This window comes from Lontra canadensis, unplaced genomic scaffold, assembly GCF_010015895.1.
Source record: "Lontra canadensis isolate GAN:19392208 unplaced genomic scaffold, GSC_riverotter_1.0 scaffold4, whole genome shotgun sequence".
NCBI classification, from domain to species: domain Eukaryota; kingdom Metazoa; phylum Chordata; class Mammalia; order Carnivora; family Mustelidae; genus Lontra; species Lontra canadensis.
Window position 1 is genome coordinate 46,430,475 of NW_022630998.1, and position 22,080 is coordinate 46,452,554.

General features: G+C 37.4%; 1 protein-coding gene and 1 non-coding gene across 5 annotated transcripts in view; both read right to left on the bottom strand.

Annotated features, from left to right (window-relative positions):
• Nucleotides 1-22,080, bottom strand: part of IPO11 (importin 11) — a 210,335-nt gene that overhangs the window by 176,362 nt on the left and 11,893 nt on the right. For all 4 annotated transcript variants that reach the window (XM_032849849.1, XM_032849832.1, XM_032849839.1 and 1 more), the window contains exons 2-3: nt 5,596-5,739; nt 2,355-2,455 (exon numbers count right to left, since the gene is read on the bottom strand). In XM_032849849.1, the coding sequence (XP_032705740.1) occupies nt 2,355-2,455; nt 5,596-5,739 (245 nt within the window). The remainder of the gene's footprint in view (nt 1-2,354; nt 2,456-5,595; nt 5,740-22,080) is intronic.
• LOC116863977 lies at nt 2,148-2,250 on the bottom strand. The gene has a single exon (XR_004381881.1). It is a non-coding gene; the product is annotated as a U6 spliceosomal RNA (small nuclear RNA).

Below are 22,080 nucleotides of genomic sequence, written 5' to 3' on the forward strand. Positions count from 1 at the left end.
GGTAAAGCCAATCTGTGGTGAGAGATGTCAAATGCTGCTGGAGAGTGGGCGCAAAGGTGACAGCGAGGGGCAGGCGGGAGACTGCTCGGGCAGCAGTCCTGTTTCACCTGGTTCCAAGGGACAGTTACATGGATGTGGCCACATTACCAACATTCTAACTGTACCACCATTTGCGCACTTTTTTAGTTATGTTATGTATTACACTTCATAAAAGTTTTTTTAAACCTTGACAGGGATTTATTTAAGGTGAGTAAACAAATGAGCAAACAAGATTAAGATAAACATTCAAGTGAATAGAATGAATGCCTAAGGAAGTCTGTGCTTCCCCACGAGAGAAAATCTCTTTAAGAAGAACTGTGCAGTACTTTCCAACTTTGAGAGCTCCCATCTATCATCAAACCCACGGAGTCATGTTTTCTACTAAAATCTTTGGCTTCAGTCTTGAAATTCAAGTTTTCTTCTAGGTCAGGAAGCCAGGTTCAAGAGTTTTCAAAATTTTAACGAAGAGAATATAATGATTAGCTACCAAAATAGAAAGTGAATATGCAAAACATACATACATGATAAAGAAGCAAGCCATTAATCTAGAGAAAACAGTTAATAATGCACCATTAATTTCATACACTTACTATCATCAGATGAATTCAGATTATCCTCCAAGCAGAAACTGTAGAATATCTAATTAATTAGGATCCAGTTAAAATTGCACTATTTATAGTAATAATATATAAGCTTAAATTAATCCACATTCCGTGAAAATAGTGGTAGAGGCATGAACAACATAAGATAAAACTTCGACAAGAACACAAATAAGCAGATGCTTTAAGTGTGCTATATTTAAATGAGTTCTTTAACTAATTTTTGCTCCCTTGTTCTCTTTCTAAGCACATTCCTACCTGCTCCGTTGGTGCATTCATCTCCTTTCTGGCCTCTATCTCAAAATATAAACTAAATTCCAGTTTCTAATTCCTTACGTGAAAGTACAATCTGAAATATTTAATCATAATTTACGCTCCCTTCCAAAACTGTCATTTATAACCATATTCTCCATAAAACTGCAAGAACGAAATGAACTTTGGGAGCCACCTAAAATGTAACTAGACACAGCAGGAAAGTAGTATGCAGCACAGGATGGTTCCAGTAGTGAACTATGTCACACACAATCTCATCACTAAATACTTCATTTCTTTCTCTCAAAATTATGAATTCTAAAATAAGACAAAGGGTTTGCATTACATTACAGTATCCTAAGTGCAGCCATAAAACATTCTAGGTCCTTCTGATATTATTCAAGGGCATATTTTATATGCACCTTGAAGTCCTTTGAAAGGTTTATGGTTTTTTAAAGGACTTAACAAATGTAGAACATAAAGAGCTACAGTGCCATCTACTGGAAAACAGAGACAATGTTACCTCTTTGGCAAAGTTCACCATCAAAAACAAATTTCAGAGCCATGTCTACATTGTATTTCCAACAACTATATAACATGTAATTAGCTATTAAGAGAAATCTGTTCGCTTAACCATCTATGGAACAACTGCAACTGAATCTGATGAGATTACAAATGTCTACTACCCCATTTCTACCACAAAGAAAATTATGCAGAAGACTTGGAAATTAACATCTAGTTGGCTCAGAAATGACCTGGGATTTACTTCTCAATGACTTTTTTTTTTTAAATCATAAGTTCATACTTCTCTTATTAAAAAAAAAAAAAAAGACTTTTTCAACATGACTCATTCAACTCAGCATTTGTTCTTTGCCCATAATATTAGATATCCTCAAAAGCAGAGGACAAGAAATCCATAACATCCCTTCCCAAATAAAAAAACTCATGGAGGGGCGCCTGGGTGGCTCAGTGGGTTAAGCCTCTGCCTTTGGCTCAGGTCCTGGTCCCAGGGTTCTGAGGTCGAGCCCTGCATCAGGCTCTCTGCTCAGGAGGGAGCCTGCTTCCCCCCCGCCCGCCCTCTCTGCCTGGCTCTCTGCCTACTTGTGATCTCTGTCAAGTGAATAAATAAAAGCTTTAAAATAATAATAATAATAAATTTAAAAAAAATTTTTTAAAAAGCTCATGGAGAAAAGCATTAATAAGAACACTGACTTATGCAGAACAATTTATTTCTTCAGTAGTTAACACATTTTTCTTTAAAATACCACACACTTCACGAACAGGAATGTCATCCTACACGGGGACCATGCTAACCTTCCCTGCACTGTTCCAATTTTAGTATGTGTGCTGAAATAAGCACAAATGCATTCTGCCACATAAAGAATAAAGATTAACAGGAACATTCTTATACCTCCCTGAATCTGGAAAGGATTACACTGGAAAAGGAAGGGTGAGGGAACTTACTGAGGCGCTACCCGTCTCCAGTAACGATCAATTCCATTCTTAAAATACAGCACAGCAAGCCACCTTACATTGATATCCAGAGTGTGGTTTGTGAAAATATTCTGTAAATAAAAAGCATAATATTAAAATAAACATGCCGTAAATTAAATTCTATACACATAATGAAGTATGGATAATACTTAAATGTTTCACTTAAATTTTATCACTAGAGCGATCATATATTCTAAGTATTTATAGCTCTACAGTTCATAAGAAAGCACACCTAGAAGTATGTTAATTTTTTAAGGTGAGTAATAAATATTTGGGACTCATTAAACTAGGCTACCATTAGGTATGTTTGAAAATATTTTGAATAAAAAATTAAACTCAGAGCTGTGAAGTGTGTAAACCTGGTGATTCACAGACCTGTACCCCTGGGGCTAATAATACATTATATGTTTATTAAAAAATTAAAACATTTTTTAAAAAATTAAACTCAGAAACAAACCTAATCATGTATCACAACCTACACAAATATAAAACACTGAAATAAACATGTTTTCAATTAAAAAAAATATATACCCATCAGAGCATATATTCAAAGATTCTAAGGAATCAAAGTCCCTGGGTTCTTAGCACAGGCTATGAAATGAACTATTTCAAAGTGTCCTCCTTATCAATTATGCTTACAAATAAGTTTGACAGCAGAACATTAACCCAAATACAGGCAGTCCTTGTTTGTGCGGAGGGCTGGGAAAGCATAAAAATGACTATGCAAGCTAAACATGCAACAAGATCTTAATCATCAAGGTAAAAAAATCACAATTGTTCTGTGACTTTTACACATTTTTACCAAAAATTTAACATTATCAAAAATTTTTTAACATATTTGTGTATGGAAATAAAACAGATATTAACACTGTAATTTAAAACATAACATAGATGAATTAAAGTGTTTTATTTCCTTATAAAAAATGTACCTTAAAAAAAAAAAAAACCTAGAATAGTGGATACATATGTAACTGACTGAAACTGCACTATACCTCAGACCAAAAAAGACTCAAATCCCCAGAGGTGACCTCTTAAACACAACCTTGTGTGGGAAAACATCAAAATCAAAAACAAGAATGTAGATTTATGTTCCACAGAAAAACACTACATATAAACTATCAATAACAGGTATCTATACTATAATTCCATTTTTGGAAAATCATGTACATATAGGAAAGAAAAAGAATTACAAGGATAGTTGTGTAATGCCCACTTAATCCTTAATACCCCTGACAACTAGTCAGAGATCTTCTTTTAGGTCATCCTTGAAAAGAATGGACTTCTCCCACCATATTAATCACATTCGATTTTAACGCTTAACATGTCTACCTTCCACAATAGACTGTCATAAATATCCATGGAGCTAATGAACAAATAAATGGAGGTAATGTGGGAATACTATGGAAAGATGGTGGGTATCAGCCTGTCTCGGCTACACTTAGGTAAAGAAGAAAAGTCAAGCTGCAGATGTGAATCCAAGTAGAAATATTCCTTAAGTAATTTTGAACAGTAAAACTGGAACACAAATCTGAGGATCAAATATACAACCTCATGACCTCCAAACTAGAAAGAACAGCTAAGGCTACAACAGATTAAAAGTGCCAAGACAGTGCATAGAGGAAAAAACTAAAAATTACTGCCTTTAACTTAGGTTTTCCATCTAATATAAATACAATCTACTCCATCTAAAGCAATTTTACTGAGGCACCTGTGTGGTTCAGTCGGTTTAACAGCTGCCTTCAATTCCAGGGTCCTGGTATCGAGCCCCACATAGGGCTCCCTGCTCAGCGGGAGGCCTGCTTTTCCCTCTCCCTGTGCCTGCCGCTCTGCCTACTAGTGCTCTCTCTGTGTCAAATAAGTAAGTAAAATATATTTTTTAAAGTTTTTAAAAAGCTATTTTACTACCCCTCTAAGAAGAAAAGTAGAGCTAATAAATATAAAAACAAAAGGCTTAGTTAGGCATTTAATCTTATTAATAATTCATACATTGCACAAAAAGTCAATAGTTACAAGCCTATTGGTTTTTTTTAAGGTCCAGGAGTAACCAAAGTAAGAAACACTGAAATGTTTTCTATTTTGGCCTGAAAAAACACAAGACTAATTATACAGCATATTCATTTTAATAAGCATATGAAAAATAAGGATACTCAGAAATATACTAAAGATTTATACTGCACCCAAATTTTACAAAAGTGATACTGGGATTATTTAAATAAGGATAGAATATTTTCCTTAGTATCTTCAAAAATCAGTGTTTCCCAGAAAAAAAATTTTATGCAATCTGGTTTTTTTACCTTTTTTCTAAGCTGAATATCCAAATTTCATTTTATTTTCAGAATATCAAGTATGACTCTAGACATGACCAGTATAGTCCTAAGTTTACCAAATAACTCAAATATTTTAGCCATGAAGTAAAAAACATATATGTCAACTTCTATACTCTTCTATTTTCACAAGATACGGTTAACAGTTTTACTTTGCATTTGCAACCCAGTCCCTAAACTCAATTAGTTTGTGATCCAACTGGTAGCCTCCTTGCCCTTGCCAAAAGCAAATCTCAAACATTAACCAGAGTTCTAAAATTTTCAGAAAAAAGAAAAAAAGAAAGATCCTCAATACAAAAAGACATTCTTTTATTCTGGCATCGAGAAAATAATTTTGATTAACCAAAAGCTTTGAACTCCTAGTAAAGTTTAATTAAAGCATATATTGTTAATTACTATACTATTTTCCATTATCACCCAGGAAAAGACCAAATGTGTCGAGAAAATGAAATTCTTAGAAGGGGAAAAGAAAACCATGTTTTAAAGTAACATAGTGAGCCAGGTAGACCAGGCTGATGCTGCACAGAGAGACCTGAACAACTCTGACAACATAAATTAACTGGGGCAAAAAGGAAGACAAAACATGAACGAGCGTGTACCACCTACAATCCTGAGGTCAGCATTAACATACTGAAATAAGAGTAGCAGCACAGCGTTGCCTTCCGATCAGAAAACGACCAACAGCCTGCTCAATTATGTATTCAACAATCAACAAAAATTTCAACAACTTCAAAGAGCCATGCCCTGAATTAATAAATGGGAGTGGCAATGACATTGAGATCAGTTTCACTAAAGTAAACTACCAATACAAGTAGATTCTTAGAACAATTAAAATAGTAGTGTCTATCTTATTAAAAAGAATAGTAAACTATTTTAGAACAACTTACCAACAACACTGAATAGAAACCTGGCTGTGTCTCCCACTGTTTCAACTGCTCCTCTGCTGGTTTTAACACAGCAGTATCCTGACTGGTGGCCTGTGTTAAGACCTGAAGAACAACAGTGCTGGCGCTATTGAGATCCATGGAAACCTGGTAACGATAAGTCAACATACTTGAATAAATATACATAAAAAACTAACAAAATGGAGAAAAAGCTTCAATGTTCTGAATTACTCCCATACTTCAATTATTTACCTACTCTTGCACATCTTTTTTTTAAGATTTTGGTTTTTTATTTGACAGAGAGAGATCACAAGTAGTCAGAGAGGCAGGCAGAGGAGAAGGGGGAAGCGGGTTCTCTGATGAGCAAGAGCCCAATACGGACCGGATCCCAGGACCCTGAGATCATGACCTAAGCCAAAGGCAGAGGCTTAACCCACTGAGCCACCCAGGTGCCCCCCTCTTGCATATTTCTGCTGGATTTCTCTTTTTACTATGTATCACTTGTACTTTGACTTTAAAATCCCAGGAATTCAAATCGCTTTTGCTTAATTTACTTCTTTTTAAGATTTTTTTAAATTTATTTGTCAGAGAGAGAGCACGTACAAGCAGGGGGAGAAACAGGCAGAGCGAGAAGCAGGCTTCCTGCTAAGCAAGGAGCCAGATGTAGGACTGGATCCCAAAACCATGAGATCATGACCTGAACCAAAGGCAGACACTTAACTGACTGAGCCACTCAGGCGTCCCCAATTCAATTTTTTTCTAATGGAAAATGCCTACATTGTTCCATAAATAGAAGATAATAGTATACTGGGAACAAACAAGAAGCCCACACACAAAAACCATAGTTACTTAATTCTGAGTACCACTGCCTGCCTTAGACTATGAAGAAAGGCTTCTTAGTTTTTAAAAGGAAATTAGTAGGGGCACTTGGGTGGCTCAGAGGGTTAAAGCCTCTGCCTTCAGCTCAGGTCATGATCCCAGGGTCCTGGGATCAAGCCCCACATCGGGCTCTCTGCTCAGCAGGGAGCCTGCTTCCCTTCCTCTCTCTCTGCTTGCCTCTCTGCCTACTTGTGATCTCTGTCTGTCAAATAAATAAATAAATAAAATCTTTAAAAAAAAAAAAGGAAATTAGTAAGTGTTATAAAAGAATTAACTACTTTTCCCTAGTTAAGATCAAAAGGAAGAAAAATGAAAAAGTTCTTTGACTCACTGTTAAGTACCTCAGAATCCCATTTTATATGTCACCAAAAATATATGTCCAAAACACTTTTTGTAAGTTAAAAGACAAATGTATAGTCAAGAAATCCCGTGGGGGGAAAAATGAACTAAATCAACAAATACAAAATACAATACAAGAATATAAGCCCTAAGTTAGAAGGGATCTTTAGTTGGATCATCTAATCCTATCCCAAGGCATCTGAAGCCATTCTAAAAATTCATTTAGCAATTTATTGAATTCTCCAGCATTACTTCCAATCACCCCAAAACAGTATGCTTACCCAAGTATGTATAATTATTCACAATACACTTATATGAAGTAGGATTAAAATCAAAAGCTAAAAAGAGAAAATAAACCTCAGTGCAGGAATGACTGAGAATTAGCCTTTGTGATTGTAGTTGTATCTAAAACTTAAAACTGTTCCAGACAGTAAAAAACTATAGGTCATTAATCCATAAACATAGCCAAAGCAAACACTTCCTAAGAGTTGTAATTAAATTGCAATTACTAATGAAAACAGAAGGTCCCAAATGCTAACTCAACAAGAAATGACCCAAAGTATTAAAACCTTCAAGGAAAACTAACCATTCTAAAGCCTATGTTAGTAAAGCACGGCTAGAACACAAAAACTGGAATCAGACAAAATACTAGCAATTAGCAAGGGACATGGAGGTAGAGATTTTAAATTGGTAGTCTGTTCTTGTATTTTAGAACTGAGAAGGACACCTTATAAACTGCCCCTTCACTAACTTGGAGTTCCCTCAACAACTTAAGTCTCTGTGTTATCACTTAAAAACAAGTGAATTTAGAGGGCTTGTTGGTCATGTATGATTTCAAAGACAGGCTACCTGAGAGCCTTTTACTTTACAGAGGCCCTAGAAGGTATTTTAAGGAGACAGGCAGTATGTTTTTCTGTCTAGGAGAAATATAACGCAAGCCACAAAAGCAAATTGTGTATGCAATTATACATTTTCTAGCAACCATGTTAAGTAAAAAGAAAAGGGGCGCCTGGGTGGTTCATTGGGTTAAGCCTCTGCCTCTAGCTCAGGTCATGATCTCAGGGTCTTGGGATCGAGCTGCTCATTGGGCTCCCTGCTCAGCAGGAAGCCTGCTTCCCCCTCTCTGCCTGTATCTCTGCCCACTTGTGATCTCTCTCTCTGTCAAATAAATAAAACCTTTAAAAAAAAAAAAGTGAAAAGAAAGATGTGGAATTATCTTTAAGATTATATCATATTTAACTCAATATATCCAAAATATTATCATTTCAACATATAATCAATATTTTGAAAAAATTAATTTAGATATTCTGTGCTTTTTTTAATACTAAGTCTTCAAAATCCTGTGTATTTTACACTTAAAGCATGTCTTATTTTGAACTAACCACGTTTCAAGTACTCAGGAGCCACATGCGGCTACTGGCTATGGTATTAGCACAAGTCTGCAAAAGTCTTACTCAAAATGTGATCCAAGGACTGTCAACACCAGCAACACATTCCAGAAATAAAAATTCCCAATTCTCTCTCCAAACCTACATTGTGAAGACAGGGGCTGGAGGTCAAAAATGTGTAAGTTCTTAGTAAGTTCTCCAGGTAAATCTTCTAACTGCCAAAGTCTGAGAAGCACGATTTCTGAACATCTGAAACTAAGGTACATCTCAAAGTCCAGCTAATGCCGTGGATGACAAAATGTACATCAGTTTCTATTATACGTTCCTACAAAGAAGAGTAGAACAGCACTGATCTGCAGATCTCATAAGGAATCATTATTATATGAAGAACACCAATTCAGTGATTCTTCCCCAATAAATGGAAGAACAGCCGGCTAAAATTTAAAAAAAAAATTTTTTTAAGCACAAATATCTGAGCATATATATTATATGCCAAGCATTGTATTAAATGCTTTTTTATTCACTTATTTATTCCTAATAATAATTCTATACATTAATAATTCTATGTAGTAGATACTATTATCCCAACCTTTTAAGTAGATAACTAAAGAATCGGAGACCTTAGCTTGCAAAGGCCACAATCTACGAAATAGCAGGGCTTAGACTTGAACACCAAAGCCACTGGCCTTAATCAGTATCTAATACTGTCTTCCTTGAGGGACAGAACTGATGTCTACCACAACTTTGTAGTACCAGGAGCCCAACAAAATACATGATCTATGCTTGCTTAACAGGTACTTGGTGAATAAAGGAAAGCGGTCAATTCTGAACCAAAGAGTACTTTATAAAGAACCACAAGGTGGCTAATTAACAGATTTATACAGTAAAACTACTGAAAACCTGCTGCGTACCAAGCACTGTTTCAGGGGCTGGGAGTACAGCAGCGAACAAAGCAGCTTCCCTGGCTTCATACCATTTACATTCTAGAGGAAGTGACTTTGTTTAAAAAAAAAAAAAAAAAAAAGTTTTTTCTTTTTAAAGAAAAAACCAGAGGTAGTCATATGAAGAAAATACAATAATGTTAAAGATCAACTGCAAGTCTCCATTGGGTATTCAGAGAGGGACGGCTTCTATTAAGTGACATTTACAAGAGGCATGAAAGACAAGAGACCCAGGCATGCAAAGATCAGAAAACAAAGCTCCACACAGGGAAAACAATGGGAAACAAGGCCGTAAGATTAGAAACAAACTTAAGAAGTCCCGTGTAATTGACACTTAATGAGAAAAAACGGAAAATGGAACCAGCTGAGATTGAAGAAGTAGGCAGGAACATACATGTATGACCTTGTAGGAGAAAAAAAGCGTATGGACTTTTATACATGTACCACAAAAGCCAGGGGAAGAATGTGAATATATGAATATGAATATAATAGATAAAAGGTTTTACCAGCATTCATCCCACCCAACCCACCCTACCCTTCAAGAAAAAAGAAAAAGGCAACATCTGTGGTTGAACTGGTGACAGACAAATCTCTTCTCCTTTTAAAGGTCTGTTTATTTCTTCACTGCTTTAGCAAATAATCTATGGGTGACGCTTGGATGACACCTTAGGAATATTCTATTCCCCTACAGACATTCTTTCACCTACTGGTTTTAACATTTTGGGAGCTACTACCTGAAAAATAAAATCACTGATTATTGTCAACCTCCAGAGCAATTTTTAACTACAGCAAGTCGGAGCACTCACATACACACATTATCTTCACACTTGTCTGAACCTTCACAGCAAGGCAATCTGTAATCTATACACTTGTATCCTTTATGCTTGGCTTTACATTCACCATTCACCTATTCTAATGGAAGCTGTTAGAGTTTCCATCCCTACCTCCCTCCAGTATCTTGCTCCATCCAGCTCTTCCACAGAAGCATAAATCTTGTCCCTCTGTGTCCTGCTTTTGAACCTCATTCCCAAGAAGCCCATCTAGCCTGGGACAAAGATATATTCCTGGAGAATCAATTTTGTGCCAAGCACTATGATCATTGTTAAGATAGTAAGAACCAGAAAGGTTGCTTTCTCTACCCAAATTCTGATACATAGTGAAGTGGGAGGCAGAGAAACCTATTCTAATCTAATTCTAAAAAGTAAGATTCTAGAATACCGGCTGGAATCCAGAGCATATTTCCTCCACAGAAACAATATTATGAGTGGTTCATCTAATGAGTAAAAAGGCTTTTAGGTCAGAGAAAGAAGCAACGTTTCAGCCGTTCTACTGGAAAGATTACTAAGTGCTAATTAACTTATAAAGGAGACTTTAAAAGGCAATCAGTTCCTAAATTGCAGATTAAATGCGTCATCAAAAATAATGATTCAGGAATGACAGAACTATAATAGATTATTTAAAATACCATATTGCTAGAGCCTATTAAGTATTTTAAAGATACCATAACAAGACTATAAAAGCAAATCTGGCATGTGGAATAATATCCTTGTTATGCAAGAGAAAGAACCTACAGCTATCAACAGAGTTGTCCAGGGTCAGAGAGCAAACTAGGACATAATAGAGCGAGCGAGGCCTGATAACCAAATCTCTGAGACACAAGCTCTCCCTACTAGAACAGAAAATGGCCTCATCACACCACCCGACTTCCCCAACACCCTTACAAACACAGTGTTCTCACATGATGGGTTCCTGAAGAAACAGTCAAAAAGATTTCTGAATCTAAAGCGGAGATGCAACGTAGAGGGGTTGGGGGGTAGGAAAAGAATAAATGAAACAAGATGGGATCGGGAGGGAGACAAACCATAAGAGACTCTTAATCTCACAAAACAAACTGAGGGTTGCAGGGGCGGTGGTGGTAGGGAGAGGGTGGTGAGGTTATGTACATTGGGGAAGGTATGTGCTATGGTGAGTGCTGTAAAGTGTGCAAACCTGGAGATTCACAGACCTGTATTCCTGGGGCTAATAATACACTATATGTTAATTTTAAAAAATATTTTTTAATAAATAAATAATAAAAAAATTAAAAGATTCCTGAATCCATTATTATCTAAAAGGATCATGTTTTCTATGCAGTCAATATTCATAAGTACTCAAATGTAGAATTCTTTTCAAAGGACATCACGGCGATGAAGAACTAAAGAACAGGGAGAAATGTATTGAATCATTCAAATATAACAGTGTGGAAATAAAGTTCATTTGAAAAGATCTGAAAAGATACACGATTATCGACTACTCAGTCAGGTTAGAGGGTGGTACACCCAGGAAACTAACCTTCAATACCCTTTTTTAGAATTAGCATGCAGAAATTTAATAGGGTTGCTACTGTTATTTCCTCTTGGTAATGAGCACACATGGCTTGACTCCAAAAAAACCTCAAGACCTGAGAGTAACAGAGAAAGACGAAGTGGGAGGAAGAAGGGGAGGGAGGACAGCAAGGGTGGGGGGGAGTCAGGGAGAGACAGACACTGACTAACTCCTGGGAAGAGCTAAAGGTATTTCTCAAAGAACTTGAAAGGATTTTCATGGAGACCATCACCAAATAAGCCTGAAGGCCAGGGAAGCAAGTCTCTCACAGCAGAAGTACAAGTGTGTCCTTGATGTACAAATGTCTCTGCGTAGTAACAGAAATCATCTCACTGTATTAAAAGAATGAATGCCAGGGCGCCTGGGTGGCTCAGTCATTAATTGTCTGCCTTCAGCTCAGGTCATGATCCCAGAGTCATGGGATCTAGCCCCATGCTGGGCTCCCAGCTCAGCAGTAAACTTGCTTCTCCCTCTCCCACTCCCCCTGCTTTGTATTCTCTCTGTTCTCTCTCCCTCCAACCGATGAATGAATGAATGAATGAATAAATAAATAAATAAATGTCTAGGTTTCCTGATTAATAATGTACACAGTGAGGTTGCTCTGATTTTCATCAATCTGCCTAACTTCAATTTTACAGGCAAGAGGTGAAAATGTTTATATTTTATTAGTTCTGAACTGAACTATAAAAGAGAATTATTCAAAATCTAAATTTTGATAAATGTATCACTTATAAACATACATGTATGTTCTTTTTTCTCCAAGAATAATAAAAAAGAAGAAGGTGCAAATTAAAAGGACAGGCACTTCACCTCACTATTTTACAACTCAGTTCAGTTTATTACTGGAGTTACTGTAGTCTTTAATACTATTAGGGTCTAAGCAACCAAGAAATAAGTGACCGAGAGCCTGAAAATACTCATACTCCATAACTGGACTTTCTAGGCTCATTAGCGGAAGTCACTTTGCAAATTCTGGAAAAATCCTAAGTCCAAAGATTTATAGATGTGCCTATAATCGGAAATTTACTAATTTTTATTAAAACAAACAAGTAGACAAGGGAAAACTCAGCACCCCTGCCTGGTACCAACTTCCCAGTACCCAGTACCCAGTACCGACTTCCCAGTACTGCAATGACTTTAATTTTAGCCATGATGATTTTCTACTACATTATCTTTATTTGTCCTTCATTTTAAAACATGCCACACAAACAATACCTCCACACCACTATTAAATATTAAAGTGGTGAGTGAAATGACTTAGGAAAAAAAAGGTATACAGCAAAAATGGAACAAAATAAGTTTCAAAATCAAAAAAGGCTCTCCCAGTGAAATAATTTATTCAAACATTTATCAATAAGCGATGCTAAAACCATTAAGTGAAAGAACAACTTTTAGGAACAGAATATTCCCACTGTGTTCAAATAGATTACTTGCTAAATGCAGTGAAGAAACAGACCTTTAAAAATGCAGATATCTGTTACCAGCTCAACTAATAGTAGTACAAACTTAATATCAACAATAGCTTCACAATTTGATCTTAAGTGGCTCCCTAGGTGATGTAATAAGAAGTATACAAGCTCACCTCTAAAATACAGAGTATCATACACCTTAATCTAACCAGGATTCTAGGGGGGGCCTGGGTGGCTCATTCAGTTAAGTGTCTGTCTTTGGCTCAGGTCACGATCCCAGGCTCCTGGCATCGAGCCCGGTGTCAGGTTCTCTGCTCAGTGGGGAGCCTGCTTCTCTCTCTCCCTCTGCCTGCCATTCCCCCTGCTTATGCTCTCTCTCTGTGTCAAATAAATAAAATCTAAGAAAAAGAGAAAAAAAAAAAACTAACTACGACTCTAGACTCGACTTCCAATTTAAAAAAAACAGAGGAGAGGGGCGCCTGGGTGGTTCAGTGGGTTAAAGCCTCTGCCTTTGGCTTGGTCATGATCTCAGGGTCCTGGGATCAGGCCCCGCGTCAGGCTCTCTGCTCAGAAGGGAAGCTGCTTCCCCCACCTCTCTCTCTGCCAACTTGTGATCTCTGTCAAATAAATAAATAAAATCTTAAGAGAAAAAAAAAAGTAAATATACTCTAACTATACAATGCAGCAATTGCACTTTTTGCTATTTACCCAAAGGAGTTGAAAACTATGTCCACAAAAAAACTGCACATAAGTTTATACAGCATTATTCGTAACTGCCAAAACTTAGAAGGAACCAAGATATCCTTCAGTAGGTGAACAAATAAACAAACTATGGTATATCCTGACAAGAGAATATTACTCAGTGCTAAAAAGAAATTATCAAGCCATGAAAAGACCATGGAGGAAACTAAAATATATAGACATGGAGTAAACTAAAATATATATCACTAAGTGCAATAAGCCAATCTAAGAGGCTACCTACTGTAGGACTTCAACTAACACTCTAGAAATGCCAAAACTAGATACAATGAAAAGATCAGTTGGGTGGGAGGGGAGATAAATAGGCAGAGCAGAGATCCCTAAGGCAGTGAAAATTCTCTATGATAGATATATGTCATTATACCTTTGTCCAAACCCACTGAACACACAACACCAAAGGTGAATCCTTAAGGAAACTATGTGCTATGAGTGATTATGATATGTCAAAGTAGGTTCAACCTTGGTGAAAAACTGTACTATTATGGTGAGTGATGGTGGTAATGGAGGAGAATGTGCATGTGTAGGGGCAGGGAGTATGTTGGAACTCTCTGTACCTTCCTCTTAATTAAGTGTAAACCTAAAACTGTTCTTAAAAAAAAAAAAAGTTTATTAAAAAAAAAGGCAAAGGATTTGAATACACAGTTCTACAAAGATAAATAGATGGTCTATAAACATGAAAAGATGCCTAACGTCATTAGCCATTAGAGAAACAGAAATCAAAACCACTAGTATGGCTATAATCAAAAAGACATAATACAAGGTACTGGTGAAGCTGTGGAAAAACTGAACTCTCACACACTGCTGGTGCAAATGTAAAGTGGTGTAGCTACTTTGAAAGCCTGTCAGTGTCTCAAAATCTTAAAGAGTTTGTGTAAGATTCAAAAATTCTACCTCTTGGTATATACCCAAGAGAAATGAAGATTTATATCTACATTTGTTGTACATTTGTACAAAAATGTTAATAGCAACATTATAACAGCAAAAAGTGAAAACAGCTCAAATGCAGTATTTCCATCCATTTCAATGGAACAGTATCTGGCAATCAAAGGACTGAAATCCTGCAACATGTCACACCACGAATGAACCCTGAAAACATGATGCTAGGTGAAAGAAGCCAGTCACAAAGACCACATGAGAACTCTTTTATTGAAAAGTCCAAAACAGACAAATTTATAAAAATAAAAAGTATATAAGTGGTTGTCTAAGCTGGAGGATTGGGGGAAAATGTGGAGTGACTGCTGACTGGGATGCAGTTTCTATTTGGGTTGATGAAAATGTTCTAAAATTGTAGTGACAGTCTCACAAGTCTGCAAATGCACTAAAACAACTGAATTGGACACCTTCAGTTAGTGAACTGTATGGTCTGTGCATTATACCTTAATAAAACTGTTTGGGTTTTTTAAAATGCTTTGACTATGTAAACGCCAAAGTCAGCAAGAACAAGGAAGTAACTAAAGAAGTAAAAAACATGTGGCTGGAGTATCGACAGCCATAACTGATGTCAGTTCAGAACTAGGAAGATTACTTGTTCAAGAAACAAAAGCAAGATGAAAGCACATACGATTTGTGACACAAACCAAGGAGATTCCAAAGATACTAGCCCCATTCAAATCCATATCGCACCATTCAAATTCACTTGTGTTTCTTGACAGAGGCCATTTCAGTCTGAACGAGAAAATTCTTCTCTGTGCACACATTATAGGTGGTTTAGCATCCCTTCATACTGTATGTTAATAACACTTCCTATGGATTTTGACCAAAGAGAGTTCCACAGATCTTGAAATACCCTCAAGTTAAAGAATCACCAGGGCTACTGAAGCATTCGCCATGTACTTCATGCAGAATGTCAAAGACTGATCTACCATGGAGTAAAAGATATGCAACAATACATATGTAACAAGGAGAGGAGATATTTCCTTGTTTTCCCTTCTCTGCTGCTAAAATATTCTACCTAATCAAGAGTTTCAAAGGACCTACAAATTCTTGCTTGGTGACAGACACTATAAGTAAGCTTTAAATCAGGACTTAAAATAAATCAGGACTCCTAAACCAGGACTTAAAAATACTCTCTTTTGGTCTGTTTTGTAATTAGAGAAGTATCTATGATGTCAAATAATAAATGCTACATAAAATATAGGTATAAGACTATACAAATATAAAAACACCTAGGAATAAAAGACAAACAAGAAACACACCAAACTGTACACAGTTGTTGTGCTAAGGTAGTCCCAGAGGTTATATGGATTATTTTAGTCTAAAAATTTAACCTTAGTGATGAAAAAAACACCTTTTTAAAAGGTCCAGATTTTTCCCTTTATATCTGCTCTGAATTTCCATGGGAGTATTTGCTTGATTTCTCTTTCCCGTCCTAAAACATCCCAAATTCTCAAGAGCTGCAAATCCTCATTTATTTCTCATCAAGTACATACCAAAAAATCATGGCAATATATTAAAGATACCACAGTTAAGTAAGTAATGTGGTCAATTATTGCACTGTCAACGTAACAGTTCACGAGAGAAAACTTAACTTCATCTTGCAGTCGCAAGAAGTAGATAAGCAACAGTTCTGCCATATTACCTGAATTTGTAATGTCGACATTTACCAAAAAGACAACCGTCCTGACTCACAGGACACTGAGTGTTGTAGTCAAACTGCAGTTTCAAGTAGTCATCTCTACAAGGCATTTAATATTCTTACTATTTGGTTTATGAAAACTGTATTTTAAGATATTTAACATCTGAGGGGTGCCTGGGTGGCTCAGTGGGTTAGGCCTCTGCCTTCAGCTCAGGTCATGTCTCAGGGTCCTGGGATAGAGCCCCACACTGGGCTCTCTGCCCGGCAGAAGGCCTGCTTTCCCCTCTCTGTCTGCCTGCCTCTCTGCTTGCTTGTGATCATCTCTCTCTGTCAAATAAATAAATAAAATATTTTTTAAAAAAGAAAAAAAAAAGATTTAACATCTGAGAAAAATTAAACTAATCTGAAAATTCGTATTTATTATTTCCTTTCCTTCAAGCTTCGTATATTGCATACAGTACACAACTATTACATAAAAGGAAAACAAATTTCTAATTGTTAGCAAAACCGTCTTTAATTTCATTTCTAAGTATTCTGCATCCCAGTGTCTACATCAGTTTGTTTCTTTAGCAAGTAACAAACTACTAGATCTACTAGTCCTACTAAAGATATAAAAAGAAATCAAGTAACCTGTAGTGCCACCTGATGGTAAGAAGTCCATACCACACCCCAAACAGTATGTTCCAAGCATCTTAATCCTTCTTCCCCTCAAGGAGAGCCAGGGGAAGAGGAGGACACTGGCGTTCTCAGTGACCACTTGGCCAACACAACCATCTGGAAATAGAGCAAGGGTTTTCAGGGTTCAAAAAAGTAGGGCAAAGAATGCTGAAAAGAGAGGCTCTGAGGGAAAGAAACGAATGGGGGCATAAAAATAATGTAATGAAGACCTCACCCTGAAGCAAACAAAACATGACCACCATAGAACTTCCTTATGGCACTGTCTCTACTTTCGTAGTTAAATACTACATGATTAAAAATACTCTCTAGGCACGCCTGGGTGGCTCAGTGAATTAAAGCCTCTGCCTTCGGCTCGGGTCGTGATCCCAGGGTCCTGGGATGGAGCCCCACATCGGGCTCTCTGCTCCGCGGGGAGCCTGCTTCCTCCTCGCTCTCTGCCAGCCTCTCTTCCTACTTGTGATCTCTGTCTGTCAAATGAATAAATAAAATCTTAAAAGAAAAAAATACTCTCTATCAAAAGATAATGGGAGATGAAGACATGAATGTGTTCTGAGCTTTACACAAAGTAAATATGATGGAATTTAAGAAAATGTAATAGTGTAAACAATGTTCTAACAAAACATGACTGAGAAACTGTGGAACAGGAAGAATCAGAGTGATAGAAAGGGATAAAATCTGCTAGTGAGAAAAGCACTACAGAACCCACACTGAAGAGAAATGTAAATATTCAGAAAGAAAGAAAAGAATGGCCAGATACATGCATCTGAACAAGTGGTATTAATAACTTGAAAGCTCCTAATTTTCCTCCTGGAAGAAAAAGATGAAAAATATAAGCTGTTACAGTATTGACCATGTATTACTAGAGCATTTCCCTAAAGAGGAATGAATTTCCGTGAAGACCAGGGAAAAATTTAAAGATAATCAAAACAGAAAAGTTGTTTTAGGACACTTAAAGGGACATTTTATTACTTTAAAATATTTTATTTATTTATTTTTTAGGTGACCTCTATGCCCAATGTAGGGCTCAAACTCCTGACTCCAAGATCAAGAGTCACATGCTCTACCGACTGAGGCAGCCAGGTGCCCTGACATTTTATTATTCTGAGAAACCAAAGTCTCAAAATACAAGAAAGCAGCTTGCCAAAAGAATTAGTTAAATCTAAACCAAACCAAACTCCTACATCTCTTTAAGAACATACTTAGAAGGGAAGTTAGATGGAGGTAACATGAAAAAAGACTGACCCCATGACTGATAATTGTTAAAGCTGGTTGACAGGAAGGCAGAGGTTCATTATATACTTCTACTTTGGGGTATTTTTTTTTTTTTTTTTAAATGGTAGCTAACAGACCATGACACAGATTAAAGCTGTTGTTCACAGCTAACATCACCTCCTCTGGAGAAGCACAACTGAGCTAGACAGTAAAGCACTCCTCTCACACTCTTTATTCTATACAGTATGTACTTCTATTGTTACACCTACTTCTTATTTACTTGCATCCCATCTACAAAATCACAAGCTGCTTAAAGACAAAAATTGTCCTTATTCATCTATATATGCCAGCAACTAGTACCATGTCAGGGATACAGCAATGCTCAGTAAATGTCTGATGAACTGAATAAAGAAATAATGTGACCATGACTTCTAAGGGTAGAAGGCAAACCTAGAAAAGGTAAAACAGGAGTGAGCCTGGGTGGCTCAGATGGAAGAGCACGCCACTCTAGGGCTCTGGGTCATGAGTTTGAGCCACACAGCGAATGAATGAACAGTCCAATCAGTATCTTCAGCTACTGAAATGCAGCACACTGGAGTGCCTAGGTGCCACAGTCGGCTGAGCGCCCACCTCTTGATTTCAGCTCAGATCATGATCTCAGGTTCATGAGATTGAGCGATCTGAGTCATCTCTGTCCTGGGTGTGGTGCCTACTTAAGAGTCTCTCTCTCCTCCCCCTGTGCCCCCTCCAATCTCTCTCTCTCTCTCTCTCTCTCTAAGAAAGAAAGAAAGAGAGAAATGGGGCACATCAAGGCAGCAAAATTTAGCAATACCTTTGCTAAATACTAAATACTAATACCCTTTGCTCTAATCCTGTGCCCTCTATCAACTTTCTGATATTTATTCACTTTACATTAATTTTTCTACATTCATTCATTCATTCAAGTATTTACTGAACACCTACAAATGCCAAGTATCATTCTATGCACTTCAAATGTATGAATGAACCAGAAAGACAAAAAAATCCCTGCCACTTATAGAAAGTATAATGTAGTGGCAGAGATAGGGAAATAAATGGGTAAACTATATATAGTACTTAAGAAGACAGTAAACAGGACCAAAAGGTAGCTTATAAGAGAAGTTCAGTCCAATAAACCCAAATGTGTGTGTCTCACTAGTTTTTAGTAAAATGGCACTGATAAACTGCAATAAATCTCTTGCCTACTCAGTATATACTAGTGCCCCTCATGACTGAGTACTTCCTAATAGGAAAAGTTAAAAAGCTTATCCAAGGGGTGCCTGGGTGGCTCAGTGGGTTAAGCCTCTGCCTTTGGCTCAGGTCATGATCCCAAGGTCCTGGTATCCAGCCCCGCATCAGGCTCTCTGCTCAGCAGGGAGCCTGTTTCTCCCCCACCCCCGGACCGCCCCTCTGCCTGCCTCTCTGCCTACTTGTGATCTCTGTCAAATAAATAAATACACTCTTTAAAAAAAAAGAAAAAAGTTATCCTTGGGGCACCTGGGCTCAGAAGGTTAAACACCTGCCTTCAGCTCAGGTCATAATCCCAGGGTCCTAGGATCAAGCCCTGTATCAGGCTCCCTGCTCAGCGGGAAGTCTGCTTCTCCCACTCTCTCTGCCCCTCCACCCTTCCACCCGTTCGTGTTTGCTCACGCTCTCTAATAAATAAAATCTTAAGGAAAAAAAAAAAAAAGCTTATCCTAAACAACAGTGACTCCCAGCAAGGTACTGCCAGTCCCGAGGCCTCAACTACTGTCACTACCACCCTCTTTAACATCTCTTTAGTTGAAACAAATAAAAACCACATGTGTATAAAAACTACAAAAGAGCGATTATGGTAATTGGCTTTAAAGTTCCTTTTATTATGTAAAACAAAGAAAAAGGAAGGGAAGGCAGTAAGCTAGCTTTTGAGCAAGATACTGTTCTATGAACTGGAGTAATAACACAGCCTAAATTTAACAGACTCTGACTGGATTTAAGTTTAGGAGAACCTTTCACTAAGTGCTAAGGGATCATCTGTCTTCTCCAAACACATACAACTTTGATTGATAGTTTCCAACTACTGGTGCAGGATATCACGGTCTTAAAAGAATCTCATTCTAGAGACTTCTGGGTGGCTTAGTCGGTTAAGCGTCTGCCTTCGGCTCACATCCTGATCCTGGGGTCCTGGGATCGAGCCCCCCTCTCCACCAGTCAGCTCTCTGCTCAGTGGGAAGACTGCTTCTCCCTCTCCCTCTGCCTGCTGCTCTGTCCTGCTTGTATGCACTCTCTTTCTCTGTCAAATAAATAAATAAAACCTTAAAAAAAAAAGGGGGGTGGGGACAAATCATTTAAAACAAAAAATCTCATTCTTGCAAGAGTCAAGTATAAGGAGTCACTGCATTTATAAAAGCTCATTCATCAAAAGGTACATGGGCTGCATGACATCAATGTCCCCACAACTAGGAACTAGAATACATTTTATCACTGAAATAATGTTTTTGATCATGAAAATAATTTTTCTTTTTTTTTCTTTTTTTTTAAGATTTTATTTATTTATTTGACAGAGAGAGAGAGAGAGATCACAAGTAGACAGAGAGGCAGGCAGAGAGAGAAAGGGAAGCAGGTTCCCTGCTGAGCAGAGAGCCCGATGCGGGACTCGATCCCAGGACCCTGAGATCATGACCTGAGCCGAAGGCAGAGGCTTAACCCACTGAGCCACCCAGGCGCCCCGAAAATAATTTTTCTATCACCTTGGAGCCATTTATCAAATCAGTTCTCTAAGAGGTAAATATAGTTGACCCTCAAACAATGCCTGTAACTTTTGACTCCCCAGAAATTTAACTAATAACCTAACGAGGAGAAGGTTTAACAATAACAACTGTTGGGGTGCCTGGGTATCTGATTTAAGCATTTTGTTTTACTGACCAAGAAACTGCATCCCAAAGAGGTTAAGGGGATAAACTGTGACTTCTCTAAAGTCCCAGCCTTATCAGCAATATTTCTAGAACTAGTTTACAAGTCTACTATGCTAACCCAACACTCTACTGACTACCACATTTTTCATTTTCATCACACGGCTGTGCATTAATACCTCAAGTGAAATTAACTGATGTTATTTTTTTTTTTAGTTTTAGACTTGCGAACCAAAATACGAGACTGTAGCTCAATTTCCTGCTCAATTATATTACATTAAAAATGAAAACCAAAAATTAATGGAGTCAATGAAAATACCATAGGCAACATTAACAAGGTAAAACTTGGAAGACGTTTTAAATGACTAAACAGGAACACTGGGTGGCTCGGTCGGTTAAGTGGCTGCCTTCAGCTCAGGTCATGATCCCTGCCGTTCTGGAATCCAGCCCCGCATCCGGCTCCCTGCCTGGCAGGAAGCCTGCTTCTCCCTCTCCTGCTCCCCCTGCTTGTGTTCCCTCTCTCGCTGTGTCTATCTCTGTCAAATAAATAAATAAGATCTTTAAAAATAAATAAAAACTAGACAAAGAATTATTATACAGAATATACAACAAACCCTTGTAAATCAACAAAACAAGAAATATTAAAAAAATTGGGCGAAGGGTATAGACAATTCATGAACAGAAAAAGCCAAATGGATAATAAACATCAGAAGACATGCTACCTTACTGCTTACTACAAATCTAAAAAACAGAGCTATTACTTTACAATCATCAGATAAGCAAAAATTTAAAAGTCCAGAAATACTCAACACTAGCAAGAACATATGGAAATAGAGACCCTTATGCACTGCTGCTAAGAGCATACATTGGTACGACGACTTGAGAGCATTCCTGCCTTCTCTCATAAACTTAAGAGTGTGTGTGTGTACACATATGTGCATACGTGTATCTTACGACAAACATGGTATATCCTATGACCCAGCAGTTCCACATCGGTGCTATAACCAAAGAAACTCCCACACTGGCTTATAGGGA